The following is a 17,479-nucleotide window of genomic DNA, read 5'->3' as shown; positions in this document are numbered from 1 at the left end:
CGATATTCAGAATTTTACACAGTTGGTTTTCCAATGACTCTAGTATTAGTTCGAATGTTTGAATTGGTTCAAATCGCACAGTACAGCGGCGTCCACATAGAATGTCAGCGGATGAACGTGGCATTATACGTGACAGAGTTAAGGAACGGCTACACGCGAATGTCATTAGGCCGAGCTGTTCTCCTTTTGAAAGTACAGGTTGATTAGTAAAGAAGTATGACGGTTCAGATCGTATCTGTATTGACTATAGTGAGCTTAACAATAATACCATCCCGGACAGTTATCCGCTTCCATTGATTACTGATCAAATTTCACGTTTTCAGGGTGCTAATTATTTTTTTGAAACTCTATAGCGCAAGCGGTTTCCATTTGACCACAGTAAACGAAAATTCTATAGACAGTACTGCTTTCATAACAGCTGAAGGGCAGTTTGAATTCTTGACTGTGCCTTTTGGTCTGAAGAATTAAATTTCGGTTTTTCAGAGGACAATTGTGATCGTGTTGGGTGATTTGGTTCGCTATTGCGCGGTGGTGTATTTTGATGACATTTTGAATGTCTCTCCCGATTTAGGGGTCCAGTATGAGAAGACTTAATGAAGGCTGTGGCGGGTGCTGGTTTCTCTTTGAACCTAGAGAAGTGTTCCTTCCTCAGGACGAGGGTGGGGTTCTTGGAGTTCGAAGTGGAGGCTGGTCGAGTCTGTCACCAAAGACTATGATTAAGTTGTGGCAGTTTGTCGGATTTCCGTCAGTTTCCTTCTGTCATCTCAAGGCTGAGGGGACTATTGAAAAGCTTTTTGACTGTTGCTGGTTTCCGGGTATATTATGGTGTGCTGGAGGATTTGTGGACGACTGCGTTACTTGTAGGGTCGCGAAATCTCACTCAGGGAGAGTTCAATTCTGTAGACGTGGCGAGTAGGCTCAGCGGTGAAACGGTAAGGAGTACATTTTCATTCTGACAGGCGCGTTCGCGAAGTGTGTTCTTTTGTTTCGTGCGGCAGGCATTGACTCTTGGAGTGTTCACGAGGTGACTTGTGGCTTTGTTTGGAGCTCCAATCCGCATCATTGCTGACCAGGGAAGATTATTTTACTGGTGGTAGTTTCACTAGTAGACTTAGGTTGGCATCTTACGGCGGCGGGCTTACCCCGTGCTAACAGGCAGGTAAAGCGCGTCAGAAGTGTGTTAAAGTCCATATTAACGGCGTTAGAGACTAGCGGTAATAGGTTGTAGCAAGAATCTGTAGGAGAGTACAACTCGTGATAAATTGTACGATAAACCGGGAGCTTTGAGCTTTTAATACGTGAAGTTGCAATACCATTGTATTCATTCTACCGTGTATCGGTGGTGTATATCATTGATGTGTATCATTGATGTGTATCATTGGTGTGTATCATTGATTTGTATCATTGATATGTAGTAGTGAGGTATAGACTGACGTTGACATTGACGAAATTCGTTTAGTAGCATCAGACATCATCATCACAAGTTAGTAAATTTTCTGTTAGCGTATTGCTAGAAAACGAAGAGAGAAATTGGGCAAAATTAGATTCGAAATCCATTCCAGGTCCATTTAAGGTTGTCGAAGTTTTTGAGTGTGATCTTTACACACTAAAAGCTGTAAATTATAAACGTCTTGTAACGTACAAATTTGCTTACGATAGGTTGAGGAAAATGCCAGTAAGTCATGTACCCGACGAAATCAATGTGTGATTTGATGTTGTTGATGATGATGGTGTTCAAGCTTAAGTAGTTGAAGAGACTCGAGTAAATGGTTCTATCGGCCGTAATGTGTTCGACCGTACCAGTAGTTATTTCGTAGTCGTAGCCCGGTAGAAATCGGTATCTCTTGGGGCAACTCAAGTAGTCCGTGGGTGCGCGGTGTGCGTTTAACTCTGGCGGAGGTCGTGGTCTGTAGAGACCGTAGCGTGTTGTCGCAGGTGTGACATACACGGGCTATCCACGCGGTGGATATGCGTATTGAGAGGTTTTCGACCGTACTGAGGTCGTGGTCTGCAGAGACCGTAGCGTGTAGTCGCAGAGGTGACGTACACGGGCGATCCACTCGATGGATATGCGTATTGAGATGTGAGAGAGCAATGAGATTGCTGTTCGGCTGGAGAGCCGTGGCGTTAGAGGTCTTTACTCGGAGGTTTCTGTTAATTTGGTTGTAACTTGTTGCTGAAGTAAAGTGAAGTTAAGTAAAGTAAAGTGAAATTTTGGTTATGATGATGTCGATGGTACATGGCTGTGGTATTTGTGTAGTGATTAGTTACAATTATAATCCAGATTAGTGTCAAGTTGTAGTGTCGAGTTAATCTGGTGTCGAGTTGATCTGGTGTCGAGTTGTTCTGGTATAAGGTCCTGGTATAAGGTCCTGGTCTAAGGTCCTGGTCTAAGGTCCTGGTCTAAGGTCCTGGTCTAAGGTCCTGGTATAAGGTCCTGGTATAAGGTCCTGGTATAAGGTCCTGGTATAAGGTTCAGGTATAAGGTTCAGGTATTCGGTTCAGGTATAAGGTTCTGGTATACAATTACTAGTGTAATTACTAGTGTACGTGTATTACAATTCTAGTGTACGGTTCTGGAAGTTGGTTGGTAAGGTTCTGGTGTAGGTTGGCCAAGCGGTACGAGGTACTGTTGTAGCTTTTTCTTCTAAGCTAACCAACACACGAGGACGTGTGCTAGCAGGATGGCCGTGTCGGAATTTGTAGTACTGAGGTGGTTCCGGAACGCCAGCGCCATCTGTTGGCGCTCGACAGAGTTAGTGTTATGCATCGGTATGGAAGGGGCGAGTCGACTCGAGGCGTGGCCGACGGACGTCAACTCACTTTGTGTTTGGCGGTCGGCCGGTGCAGACGACACTGAAACTGTCCCGCGTTCCGTGCTGTGTATCTACCTACTGGGATAGCGGTAGCTGCTTTCTTGTGAATTGGTTACGGTGTTGTAATTAATTCGTAATATCACAAATTATGTTTACTCGTGCCAACATTATCCACTGAAGCCCACAGTAGACCGGGTACTCAAAACTATGTGCGAGGGAAATCCACCCAACTCCGACATATATAAGTCACGTAAATTTTCATATATCTATAGCAACTCGAAATTAATTACAGCGTCATATGAGTAAGTTCATGGCCGACATTAACTAGTGCTCTCCATTGTTCCATATTTCTGAACCACTGACGCGGGACCATTAGCTTGTAATGTGGCGGAAAATTTAACGACCTGGCGACCGACGCTTATCGATTTCTGACCTGAGGCTGTTGGGAGAAGTACAACAGCTAAAATCTAGGTATAATTAAGAAAATAATTTGTTCTTGTAAACTTTTCAAGAAATTAACACCATTCGGTTACATCCTATAGTTACTATAAGTATTTATTGATATTGTGTCGAAAAGTATTTATACTTTTTTATAATTGATGTAAAGCTAAAGTAGCATAAAATTTAGAATGTAAGTATTTTAAAAACTTTTTTTATATAGCATCCAGCCTTTGTATTTATAAGTTTTTTTTAGTAGATAAAAATGAAGACGATATCATTTTGTGTAGTTAGATAGTTCCTAACAACACTGTACTACGTAAGCTACTCTTAATAATATTTTGAGTTAAAAAATCATCATCTGTAAAGGTACTATCATCATACTAGAGTACCTACTAGAAGATTTATGAGAGGGGCTTCTCAGATACGTTATTTATTGTGACTTCCCAAACGTTTACATTTGGTGATTGCGTTCCTAAATAAATCTTGCTTCAATAATAAAACGCTTACTACTTACTATATTTGCAACTTTCGTAAATGTATATATATATATATATAAACTAGCGGCCCGCTCGCGGTTTCACCCGCGTGAACTATGTTATTATTAATTTCTGTCTCCATGGCTACGTCCTAGTGACGTCTATGCAAAATTTGAGACTCCTAGCATTTGTAGTAACGAAGTTTCATACAAACTTTCAACCCCAAAAACAACCCCTTAGAAGTGGAATATTGCAAATTCCCGTCTTAGCGAGTACCTACGTCCTATAAATAACTCCTATGCAAAATTTGAGATTCCTAGCACTTGTAGTTTCTGAGATTTCGTGATGAGTGAGTGACCTTTCGATTTTATATATATAGACTAGCGGCCCGCTCGTGGTTACACCCGCGTGAACTATGTTATTATTAATTTCTGTATCCATGACTACGTCCTAGTGACGTCTATGCAAAATTTGAGAATCCTAGTATTTGTAGTAACGAAGTTTCATACAAACTTTCGACCCCAAAAACAACCCCTTAGAAGTCGAATATTGCAAATTCCCGTCTTAGCGAGCACCTACGTCCTATAAGTAACTCCTATGCAAAATTTGAAATTCCTAACACTTGTAGTTTCTGAGATTTCGTGATGAGTGAGTGACCTTTCGATTTTATATATATAGATATGGACCTTAAATAGTAAAGGGGGTAAAGGTTGGTAAGGCACGTGGGTTCTTGTGGTACTACTTCTGTTGAGTCGGACTTCAGTCGCATGATGTTATGACTCTGAAAATATTAAAACAAATAACGATAGAAAAAAGTAAAAAGTGCAAAAAATAATTCCAATAGTACCTTCTACTTTTATACGAAAGCGAAAATGATAGTGAATCCTATCAAATATTGAAAGTGTATAAATAAATAACGCACATAGCTACATATATTTCCACATTAAACAAACAATATACTGAAAGAGTACGTATAAAAAATTCATGGCGCTACGTATATGAATATTAAATATTTATAAATCATAAATATGGCCAAGCACCTGAATTATCTTTGCCATATATTTTCTACCGTCTTCAAAATATTTTTTTAGCTTCAGGCCGTATAGCAGGGTAGGTAAAAGGAACCTAGTGTTAAGACAAACCGCTCCCCATTTTCCGCTGAATTCTAAAGGCATTGGATGTTGAGTGGCGAAACTTAACGCCGCGTTTTGTTTCGACACTAGAGCGAAGAAATAAAATATTGTATTTTTTATTTATATGAATGAACGAATCGAACCTACGACCAGTCGCGTTTCCATTTACACGCTTGTATCCCTATCAAAATTAATTAGGGCTTAATAAATTTCCGTATCTTTTCATTTATCGAGTCAAATAATATGAATATAATGATTGACTGACAGCGTTCATTCGAAGCCAGAGACGTGAGAACAAAACGTAGAATAACTTAAAATTATTGAGAATTCGTAAAGTGTACATAATGTATTCCGTTTAAATCTGTTCAAGCATTAATTTTCGTTTGAATTCAGCACCCATCCGAATTTTCATCTAAACTAATTCAAATATCTAAATAGATTTATATAATAATGAACTGCTATCTCTTATCAGTTAGTTACCAAGTCATTAATTAACCAATTTAATTATTTTAATAAATACGGATATATTTTTTTCGGTTCACACTATATCCTGTATGTAGCATGGTAGGGTATGGAAGCCTAGTGTCAAAACACTCCGTTCCCTACTTTCCACCGAATTTTGGAGGCATTGCGTGTTGAATGGTGGAATTCAATGCTGCGCTTTGCTTCGACAACAGAGCGAAAAACTGAAAATATAAATAAATGATTTCCTTGAGAATCTAGAACCAGTCACGTTTATATTTACATTGGCCTCAACTTTATTTATATAAATGTTTTAAATATTACAGTAATAAATATTACATTTATATAAATAAAAGGTACCACATAAATCGTGCCGCTATTGGCGTATCGGATAGTTATATTTATTGGACATGACATTAATCCGATTTTAATTTGTATGAAAATTTATAATATTTTTCTATAAATAATATTATTTGTGTTGCAGTTAAAAATTAAGTAATAGTTCGATTTAAATATTTAAATTTCATAATAACATGAGATTAGATTATATTCATACTGTCTATAAATGTAAAAAACGTAAGTGTGTGTGTTTTACATAAAATATACATATATAAAAAATATACTTAATAAAAAAAAACATTTTGTTTGTATATATCTGCTTGTACTCATATCACTGGAAGTTCTGGTAGGGTTTGAGCTAATTCTATTGTATATAGATTACATTATATTAAATAGATAAATATTTTGACAACCAATAAATAAATCGGCTAGTACTTTTATATGAATCTTAGGTACTTATAGTTTTTGAGTGACGTGCCTATATTTAATGAATAAAACATAAAATTAATTTGCAGTACTTCAATCGTCAATAATCATTTAATCCTTATTACTATAATTTAAATAAACACAATAAATTATGAGTCTCTAAGGAAATTTAGTTTCTACGTTCCCTTCACAATCCTCCATTTTTACTATTTTTCCTAATAAGCTTTGGAGACAAAGGCTGATTAAATGTCCCAGAGCGCTCAGCGGCTTCAAGTCTTTGTTCTAGACTCGAAGATTACAAATGATTAAGTAGTGCTTTACTCTAACATTTACAGAATTAAAGGGAAGTATACAGATACGTACTCTTCATAAAATATAACAAGACAAGTTATAATTAGTTATAGTTAGTTATATAGGTATATATATTATGTCTTGAGGTCGGCGTGGCGTAGCGTAGGGGCACAAGCATGAGGAATATTAAGGGATGTTAATGTTTCATATTTATCGTATACAGTAATTAGCTTATTATGGTAATTTTTTTAAAGGTGTAACACAATCTTATAAATATAAAAATTTAAATAAGTATTATGAAAATATCTGGCGTCGGCGGAAAGGCTGATGTAAGAATGAGATGAATGTATTTCTATAATATACTCGTAACTTATACGATACGTCTACAAGATACAATGGAACCAATATTTTCGCAAACACTATCCTTCTAAATTCTCATTAGAAATTTGTGTAAAAATTTAAGTAAGAAGTTAAAGAGCAAAATAATTATTCTAATTGAGTGAAAATGACTTTGAATTTCTGGCTAAGATATTCTTAAGCGCAAATTATATTTCCTATTAATTTGAATGCCCAGAACATTACGAGACTATCTCATTGAAACATAAACAATGCAGGCAGGTGGAATACCTTGGGAGGTCCAGCAGACGTCCCCGCATGCTTCGCGTGGACGCGGGAATCAAGAACATTCCACTCTACCGTATCTACAACGTTAATGTTTCCTGAATTCCAAAATGAAAGTAATATTCGTACCGTACAGACTTTATACATAGACTAAAGTGGAAAACACTTTAGGGTTCTGTACCTCAAAAGGTCAGAATTGATCAGACGGGATCTCATGGGATGGTATTAAGCAGAAATTATTGAGAAATACTTGTATATAATTAACCCAACCAATTAAACTATGGTCTTGAAGCAAAAGATACGAGCATCTATAAATATTTATGCTGCATTTTATGAAATTTGCAGCGTAATAAAAACCTACAGGGTACTTTCCTTGAACATCCAATTATGAAATTTGGCATGAAGTGAGAACTTACAATATAAATACAAAATCATTAGAAACTTGCATGTATTTGTAGTTCATTGTTCTTACAATAAGAGTGCATATGTCCGCAAACTTACTTTTCTCAACCTTTGTAAGTTGTATTTCCCGTTATAATGCTGAAATTTGTACGGAATCCTCAGTGGGGGAGTCCGAGTCGCACTTAACCGATCTTTTTATTGGTTAAATAATTCGTAATATAAGCTTAAAATTTTGGTTGATTAAATTAGTGAATTAAAACTTTTGTGAAAAAGAAATCATTTTAATTTAATGAATTACATACTAAGTATAGAATAAATTAAACATACTCGTTAATTGTGGTTTTCGCATCTCTCATCAAGTGCTCATGTTATTAAAATAAAAGCAATTTGTGTAAGTAGGCTATGTTGGATATTAGTGTTAATTTTGCAAAGTTGACATTAGCCTGCTTTTATGTAAGCTGTATAATATACATAAAATGAATACTGTGATTGTTTATTTATATTACGGCTTATATTATAATTTTAAGCAGATTTTATTTTAATAATGTTTTATTTACTCAAACGGTTGATATTTGTATATAAATTGGTTATATAACCGCGGCGGCACGGCAGGTCGGTTACGCGGCAGTGTCTGTTACTTTTAAATATATATTTACATTTATTTGCAATTAGTCATCTTTACTGAGTTATGAAGCTTTTTACATATATCCATGTGGATTTCTATGTAGATATTCTTACATATAATATCATATATTCATATATATTTTTCATTCCAGTCGAATAAAGCCTAAATTCAAAAATATGATCCAATATAACTCAATTACTGTTAATGGGGTAAGCTTTCAATTCTGTCTGAGGACGCTCGGAGCCTAATAGCGTTTAAAGTGCTGATGCCGACCAATAATTGAAGCTGACGTTTCTAAAACTTTTGTCTTTAACGCAAATATGAAAGTAGATAGATTTTACATTACCATATATAAAAGCAACAGTTTTTATTTAAAAATAAATATCTATAGTTAGATAGAAGGAACCTGGAAATCTAGTGTTAAGACACTCCGTTCCCATTAAGACACTTCTGTTCTTCACTGCTCTGTAGAATTCTGAAGGCATTGCGCATTGAGTGGCGTAAACATTATATATTAAATTTCCTCAAATGAGACTCGAACCCATAACCATATCAATGTCTCATAGTAATGTGCATATATTTACGTAAACTATATTATTAACCACCAAAATACTCGCAAGTACTCAGGCGTTATAATAATTAATTATTATTGAGTTTAATTAAGTACGTTAAACGCCACATATGGCACACCCTTCATCGGTAACAGTTTATAATTAAAACATGTGCGATAAGTAACGTCAAATTATGTCATAACTTAATTTGTGTAATGTTTAGGTACTTGTAAATAGAGCATATAAAATAATGTTTTTGAAGAACAGTGGCTAGTCAATAAATTGCTATTTCTTTTATAACAGGCGTTTTATGGTGTCATATGTGTACCGACGGTAACTGTAAGATTAATTAAAAATTAAATATATCGTAATAGCCCAAGATCCCAGAGCTGCCAGACCTACGTCATTTTAGCATATCTGAAATAAGACAACATAATAAGAAACCATAATAAGACTGCTTCCTAAATAGTCACCATAAGTTTAGCATTTTTTTAATACTAAAAATGTAAACATCCTAAGCGCCCACAAATGTTGTCATATTAAAATTGGCTGCTGCCTTCCTGGAGCATGGCCTTGTATCCTTAACAGGTTGCCAGGTTGCCAGGTTGCCAGCCTGTGTGGGATATATTGTGAACATAAGAAAATACTTGCATTAAGTATGTCATTGGTGATGATTGTAATTTGTGATGATTGTACTCATGGTTTTTACTTGCAACGTAATCAATATGTGAAAATAAAAATAATATTGTGTTCTAATAAAATTATTTTACATCTTAATATTTTTTTTAAGTATTCATTGCTAAGAGTTTTGCGTTAAAAATAACTTTTATTATTGTTCCAAATCATATGGATTCTTTTACTGTATATTAGATATACAATATAAAAATAGACATAATTCATAGTTTTCCATGCAGCAAATTTACTGTAAAATATACTCTTAAATAAACCTATTTCAATAGGAGTGTAATCTCGTAGCGGCTACGAGCTACAAGCTACGGGACTTAGCTACGGATTGCAGCTTTCATTTTGAAATGTGTATTACAAATAACAATATATTTGTACGATTTATTAAAATGATGAATTTAATATACGATAATGTTGAATTTAATTATTCGTTTTGCTGTTATTATTTAGCTCAAATTTAAATAAAATGAGCGTTCAATTTGTTTCATAACCACATTATTAAATAATGTCGAATATTTGGTTTACAAGCAACTGCAAAAATGCAAAGTACAAATGGTACTGGTACAGGCAGACACGTTATAATATTCTGAATATTACATTCATTCGGAGTTGAAAAACTCAATTTAAATAAAATTAAATTTTAATACTCTGCAAAGCTGAAACTCGTAACTGTAAAGATGAAAAACGCTGATTAGTATATCGTGAGTAAACAAATTACAAAGTAATTACATAAACATATATCTTTATGGATCATTTTCCGGAATATCACTTAATACTTCCATTACCACACATTGACTGGAGCGACGACGTTCAAATAGATAGAAGATAAACACACAAAGGCTCTAAGGATTAAATCAAAGGCGTGCCTCTAATCCGTTCGACGATATTCTCAGCTTTACGATATCAAGAATTCTCTGTGCGCGAAAAACAAAGGAAATTATTAAAGATGAACATTTTTGTTGTAAGTGCTGAGAAATATTTTATTTAACATTTATATTGCTAATTACATAGTCATGAATTAAAATTAAATCAGCAGCAGGGTAGTCAGAGGGCACCTAGTGTTAAGACATTCCATTCCCCATTTTCCGCCGAATTATGGAGGCACCGCGTGTTGAGTGGCGCAACTCAACGCTGCGCTTTGCCCCAGCGCCTTAAGAAATATTTATATTTTCATTTCTTTGCTCTGGTGTCAAGGTCAAGCGTGGTGTTGTGTTCCGCCACTCAAAACGCAATGTCTCCAGAATTCGGCGGAAAATGGGGAATGGAGTGTCATAACACTAAGTTTCTTCTGCCTATCCTGCTGTGTGCGAGATAAGGCGTGAGGGGTGCAATTTATAACTAAACAAATTCTATTTTAATTGCATTCAGTTATTTTAGCGAGCTTAAATAGCAATTACGAAATAAAATTAGAATTTTTAATTTGAAATTAGCCGTGTTCATTTATTTAATCACAAAATGAACACCGTAATTGACATTTTCACGCATTAGTGGAATAAAGTCGATTCAAATTGTTATTTAATCGACTAATGGCGTTATAGGTTTATTGATTTCAGAGGTTAGTGATGTTTTTACGATTGGTATTGCACATTTACTCGTACTCGATTGATGTTTAAATATATTGTTAAAGCATATTTTAAAAATACTACAAATAAAATACATTTTTCAGATTAAAGTACAAAAGAATTCTCGAAATTTCCTCATAAAATACGATATTTTAAAGAAATGTATACACTGTAATTAACTGTTTGTCTTCATAGTATTATTATAATTATATATTCCTACAAAAAACGTTACCTGCTATGTAATTAAGAGTATGTCTAAGTTACTCAGTGTTAAGACCGAAGTGCCTTAACACTAAGCTCCTGTTCCTAGAGAATTCCACTTCGTTCCCCACATTCCGCCGAATTCTGGAGGCGATGCATGTTGAGGGGCACCGCCCTTTCCCTTGACGCCAGAGCGAAGATTTAATTAAAAGTAATTCCTATTATCTATATAGGAATCTTTTTTATTATTTTAAAATAATATTACATAAGTTTAATATAATATTTATGTATCGATCATGAAGTACCATATTAGTAAAAATATACCCAAAATCTTTTTTATAATCATACTATAACAACATATTTTTTAAGAAAAAAAACAACGATAGATAATAAATTCACAAAACGTTTCACAACTTAGCAACAATAACGTTAACTCGACGAGTCTTCTTTGGCCTCGCAGGTGTATTACCTACCAAAGTTAATTTATATTTATAGCGAAACGGTAAATAAATGATTCTTGAAAACAATATTTAGATATTTTCATCATAGTTTCATTTACGTCTTCGCGTCTATCAATTTCACAAATTACTATTTTATATGAAATACGAAATTTAAGACAACAAACAAAAAAAAGTTATATTTCAATTGTTATTTTTCATCATCTTATAATATTATCATTTCTTAATAATAATTTATTTATAATTGATATAAAAAGAAAAGTAAAAAAATATGTTTTAGGTATTGTAAGAAAGAATACCTACATTTACCACGTGGAAGTAAATAATAAAATGTAATCACCGCGTTAAAGCCAATTACCTGCTCACTAACATGCGGCTACGGCAGCGCGGCGCGGTCTTATTAACTAGAAAGCTCTGGTGGATTCGCGCCATTTTATAACGCTACCTTTATTGTTCTCGTAAAATTATTTTACAAGCATAGATAACTGGTTTATATACTTTAATACATTATTTATGGTCTTGTCTCGTGGCGGATATACAGAACTAGCGGACTTGGGCGGCTTCGCCCACTTGAACTATATGAATGTTTAAAATATTTGTGAAATTAAGATATTAAAAATATTTATGAAATTATTTTCAGTGTAATTCTAGTAAACTATGAAACACGTCAATAAATATTTTTAAGAGCCTTTATTCCATTTTTTATAAAAATCGGTTCCGGTTTAAAAATTTTCCATACAAACTATTAACCCCAGATTTTAATAATTTTACTTACTTTCCATTACACTTTTTTCATATCCTTTTGAAACCTTAAAAAAATATTTTTTTTTTAATGTTTTATGCATAACTTGCTCAACGTACTTAATTTGAACAGGTACTTGTCTTTTTAAATTATGGATTTCCGAACTGACCCCGTAATTCTTACTAAAAGATGGGTAAAGGCTTAAAAGAAGCCTTACAACATTATATTAATAGCTTAGTATAAAATTTGTGTAATATATAACATGACTGAAACGACCAGTATCCAATTACGACGAGATTTCTGTACAAAGGAAAAGGTACGTAACGGATACATTTAAAAATATTTATGTTTTTAAATGAGTTTGCCTTTGTGGGATACTAACGTATTTAAGTAGAACTTACTACAACATATTTATTGTATCTACTGTAAAAGAGCTGGGTGCTAATACTTATTTTATGTTCCTGGTAAACATTACAACTGTGATTACTTATTATAAATGTGCTTTATTCTCATTTCTCACATTATGTTCACTCCATTTCCCATCATTCTAATCATCCACTCTAATTTTTGACTATTCAAAAGTGCTGATAATAATAGTCTATTTGAATAAAGAATATTTTGAAATTGAATCAATTCTATATACTTTTAGGAACCAAATAATAAATATTAATATCAGTGAACTTGCTGTTGTACGACTACATTCATTTTAAATATTTAAAGTTTAATAACTTCTTTTAATTAAATTATAAATGTTCTTACTTTAAAATAGATAAATAACCATAAAACAATTAAGCTACGTTGTTAAACCACTGTACTTAATTCTTTATCCAACTCTATTTTTCCTTGGTAAACACTGTAAAAAAATAGAGAACTGCCACCAAAAATATCTGGATCCATATTCCACTGATTGACAAGTTAGCAATTCAACGCTGAAGTTTCTGATTGCAAGTGTCAGAAGCATCGCGTGTTGCTATAGGGGAACTCAATGTTCCGATTGTATTATCGATCAAATAAAATGCCTGTCTTTTAAATATGTAGTTAGTAGTGTTACTATATGAATGTAGTGTTTACAATATGAATATTATTAAAGTAGTTAGAAAAAAGGAAATGAGGTTTAATAAAGTGGTGTTAAGGCACTTTGCTTTCCACCGAACTCTGGAGGACTTGCGTATTTAGAAGCGGAACCAAAGGGAAGAAATGAAAATATTAAATATTTAAATTCATCGCGTAGGAATCGAACCCACAATAATAGGTATGATAATTAGAAAAATTTAATTAAATCAGCTTCATCCCTGGATCCTGTACACAGCAAGGTAGGCAGAGGAAACCTAGAGTTAAGACACTCCGTATCCCACGATATAATAAAAATTACCTAAATGTAATACGAAAGAGTTTTGATGAAGAATGAAACACAAAAATATATCTGGTTTTAATTTTATTTTCGTAATATTCAACTGTTGACAGATAACAAATGATCTTACAATATCCAATTTGTACATAATGACTTAAGAAAATATGGCAACACTCATATTTTAACAATAAATACGTAATGATATTCTGGTGTTACTTTAACGCTTTAAAATATTAAGACATGAAAAATTACTAGATTAGAATCTTTCTCGCCAAAAAATTTAAATTTCATATTTCATTTAAAAAAGATTTCACATTCATATTAGAAACACTTAACAATAAACGCGAGATATCTGTGACGAACGAGATGTAAGTAATTCACATATAAGACGCAATACAACTACTATTATGCCACAATAATCATAAATTGTCTTTTTATTAATAAAATCGAGGTTTTACTCCTAAAAATACGTTGAAACTTGTGATTAAGCGATTGTAAATCTTTAAAGAGAAACAATTGTCGAAACTGTACAAACAGGCTACTTCCAAAGTTCCGTAACGACGTAACGGCGTTCCGATTGCGTTTGTTTCGCCACTCTTAATAAAATATATTTATATTATTAATGCATTGAAAAGGCGATTTCTGATCGATTTTAATTATAGGCTGAATTGTTTTTTCATTCATTACGTATATCCGCTAGCGTAACTCTGTATCCCGCACACGGCAGGGTATGTGGAAAGAATCTAGTATTACAATCCATTTCCCATTTTCCGACGAATTCCGGAGGCATGTCGTGTTGATTGGCGGAACTCAACGCCAAACGCACTTACCCTAGACACCAGAACGAAGAAATTATTTGTTTCAATTTCCTCGAGTGGGAATCGAACCCACAACGCTCTTTTGCGCTTGATAAACTATATGAAACAGCTGTCTAGACTCTAGAGAGAAGGGTGTAATCAAAAATATTGTTTTTTTATTATACAACGAAAATTACACAATTTACGGAATTCAATCACAATCGCAACCCGTAAAACGCTTGAGTAAAAGCGTTTGTAATGAATACATACAACAAGGCGATTCGGTGACTTATTCTTACGCCAACGACGTATACGCACTACATGTCACTTCAACTAAGACTGCAATTTTTTATTACTACGAAATATTAATTAAAATGTCGCACATAAATGATTTCATAAAAACAAGCGATACAAAAAATATCGACATAAAAATTATACAGTGCAGAATCAGTTAATAAACAATATATTTAATTTTTCACTTCATTGCAGTCTTAAATAGGCAGCACAACATCAATATAATAAACCTTTAAATACGATACAACAGACGTCCCAAGAATTAATAAGAATTTAGAGACTAAACTTTTCAAATTACTCAAATATTACGCTAAATTTCAATGACAATCATTTAATATGCTCCCAAAAATACAATCAGCGTGTGTCTCCGTTTTCTGACAGAGACGACAGACTCGAAAAAGTAATCGCTATCGACTATCGAACATTGCTAGGAGCTACGTTACCGTAGAATGTTTCGAACGTTACGAAGGTATTACTTTTAATATATCCCTTTCATTTTTAACGACCACTTCTATTAAACGTATGTATGTAACGTTTTCAAATAATAACGGCGAATTCACAGTTGACCACATCGATAGCTATTAATTTCGAAGCAATCAGTCACGAAGCCGACCGCACCGTAGCAAACATTACACAAACAAATATACGAAATGAAAACACACGAAACTGCGTACTATAGTCGACACGAGGCAACTGAAGGTTCGTTAAAAAACTCGCTAGACACGCACAATTTCATAAAGATATCAATATCAACTGCTATTTAAAACATCTGATATGAAGACTATTCTAATAGTAGTATTGTGCGCGAATGTACATAGATAGAAGGAAGACGAGAATTATTGAAAGCGTTCAAAGTGAACGAGTTTTTTAACAAACGCCGCAGGAGACTCGGACAGTTACGGAAGAAAAAAAGAGAAAATAAGTGCCCAAAAATTCGTCGAGTGACATTTCCAAAATTTATATTAATTCAAAATGTAAAATATGAGTACACATTTACACTCTTAACCGTCTCGATCTCAACAATAATCGCAAGTAACCACGATCCTAAACAAGTTTCATTATTCCTAAAAAATTTTTCAACAATATTATCGTTATACATTCGTTTGTCCATCGAGTTATCCCTTTGAATAAATCTAGCATCTCGTGTGAGTAGTAAGCAAAAGTAGGAGTAAATATTATTGCAGCATATGAATATAGTCTCCCTCTAAACAGTACCTATTCCTAGTTTTGAGGATTTCTAGTCATATGACCTGTTTCAATTAAGGATGTTGACACGTTTTGCAAAATGAAACATATAGAACGAGAAGCTTAGTAATAAAGAGTATATTTTCATATTAACACAGAGAGTGCTAACGAACCGTGACGCCATAAGCCATGAGTGCCTTATTAATTTAAAGCATATAGAAATATCTTTCAAATATTTCGCATATTTTGTTATTTTACCATGAAAAGACTATAGCTAGCTGGCTCCTCCACTATTCATTTTTGGTTATAGCCAACGCCATAAAGGAATCTTAACGTCAACATCCAAATTACCAAATGTAATCGTAGCAAGTAAATAAATAAAACAAATAGATCATAAAGCTAACCCAGACAGCCACTAGGCTCTCACGATATTGAGTATGTGTCTTTCAGGAATAATGTTCTTCCTACGCCTCTCGCCTCTAAACCAATTCGCTGTAATACTGTAAAATCACGCAATTCCACACATCGTTCCGAACCCGCACGACTAGGGGTAACGTTGATAAAATTGAGAAAACTCCTATCTATAATCATCTATTTATCTACTGTTCCAAAATCCTACATCCAGTCGAACGTTTACTATTCATATTAATTAATACACTTAATTTATATTCTTATAACAGATAAAAAAATTACTAAACGTCAAGATAAAGAAATGAATTAATATAAAATCGTTGTAAAACATTCATATTTGAACTGATATAATATAAATATACAGCGAGCATGTTTTTAAGCTGGTGATAGATAACATGCCAATAACTATAGAAGTACGAATCTTAAAGTAACATTATATATAATACGAATTTAGCGAATAAAACGCAATGAAAATACTCGAAGAATTAATAATACCTAGTTAGCCATTCGGTTGACCGCGACGTGGTGGGAGACTGAAACTGAAATAAGGATAAAAGGCATGCAAACTCTTGCTTCTATCTATCTCTGTTAAATAAACGTTTATATCGAGTGCCCATCATTCAATTTCTAGTAAACGAGCTGATAAGATAAGATATGGCAATCGAAATACATTCACATTAATAACGATGACTGCAACACTAAGTTAACTCGTTAACAACCTATGGGGAAATATTAAATTTTATTGAAATTCTGAATTGAGCTTGCATGCATCCGCCATGTTGGTGACGTGAACTGTATGAAGGTCTACGCGTCTTCGTTTAACTGTTGGAACAACAGGGTCTCCTCGAATATGAACTTCTTGAGTGTCTCCTTCGGCAAGTTGTCTAGTTCCATTGTGAATCGGAACGGTTCCTCGGCGACGGGCTGCAATGAAAAATTTTTATATAATATTTTATTAAAGTTATTATTAATAAATAATTTTGTATATCTTAGACTAATTGTGTGACAAAAATTATGTAACAAATTGAAATTATTGTATATGTCCGAGCGTAATATAAAATCTACCTTTATTTATTGAACATTCCAATACATTATTACAATTAGTCCTAAAAAGTCCCTTTGTATTACAATTATCTTTAAAAAATAAACGAACAAAAACCAATTAAAAGCCAATTCGTCATCAAAAAGCAAACCTTTATTTACGATAGCTA

General features: G+C 33.8%; 1 protein-coding gene across 1 annotated transcript in view; it reads right to left on the bottom strand.

The window, feature by feature from the left end:
• Window positions 1–13,648: 13,648 nt before the first annotated feature.
• rl (Mitogen-activated protein kinase rl) overlaps window positions 13,649–17,479 on the bottom strand; it is a 35,692-nt gene continuing 31,861 nt past the window's right edge. Inside the window, exon 8 of the mRNA XM_085204406.1 lies at window positions 13,649–17,192. Coding sequence (XP_085060532.1) covers window positions 17,073–17,192 — 120 coding nt within the window. The 3' untranslated portion in view covers window positions 13,649–17,072. The remainder of the gene's footprint in view (window positions 17,193–17,479) is intronic.

The sequence above is a fragment of the Heliconius melpomene genome, chromosome 20 (genome assembly GCF_056956725.1).
Source record: "Heliconius melpomene rosina isolate 202511_hmr_F chromosome 20, ASM5695672v1, whole genome shotgun sequence".
NCBI lineage: Eukaryota > Metazoa > Arthropoda > Insecta > Lepidoptera > Nymphalidae > Heliconius > Heliconius melpomene.
The sequence above is the reverse complement of the archived record's forward strand: the minus strand, read 5'-3'. Positions and strand labels throughout refer to the sequence as shown.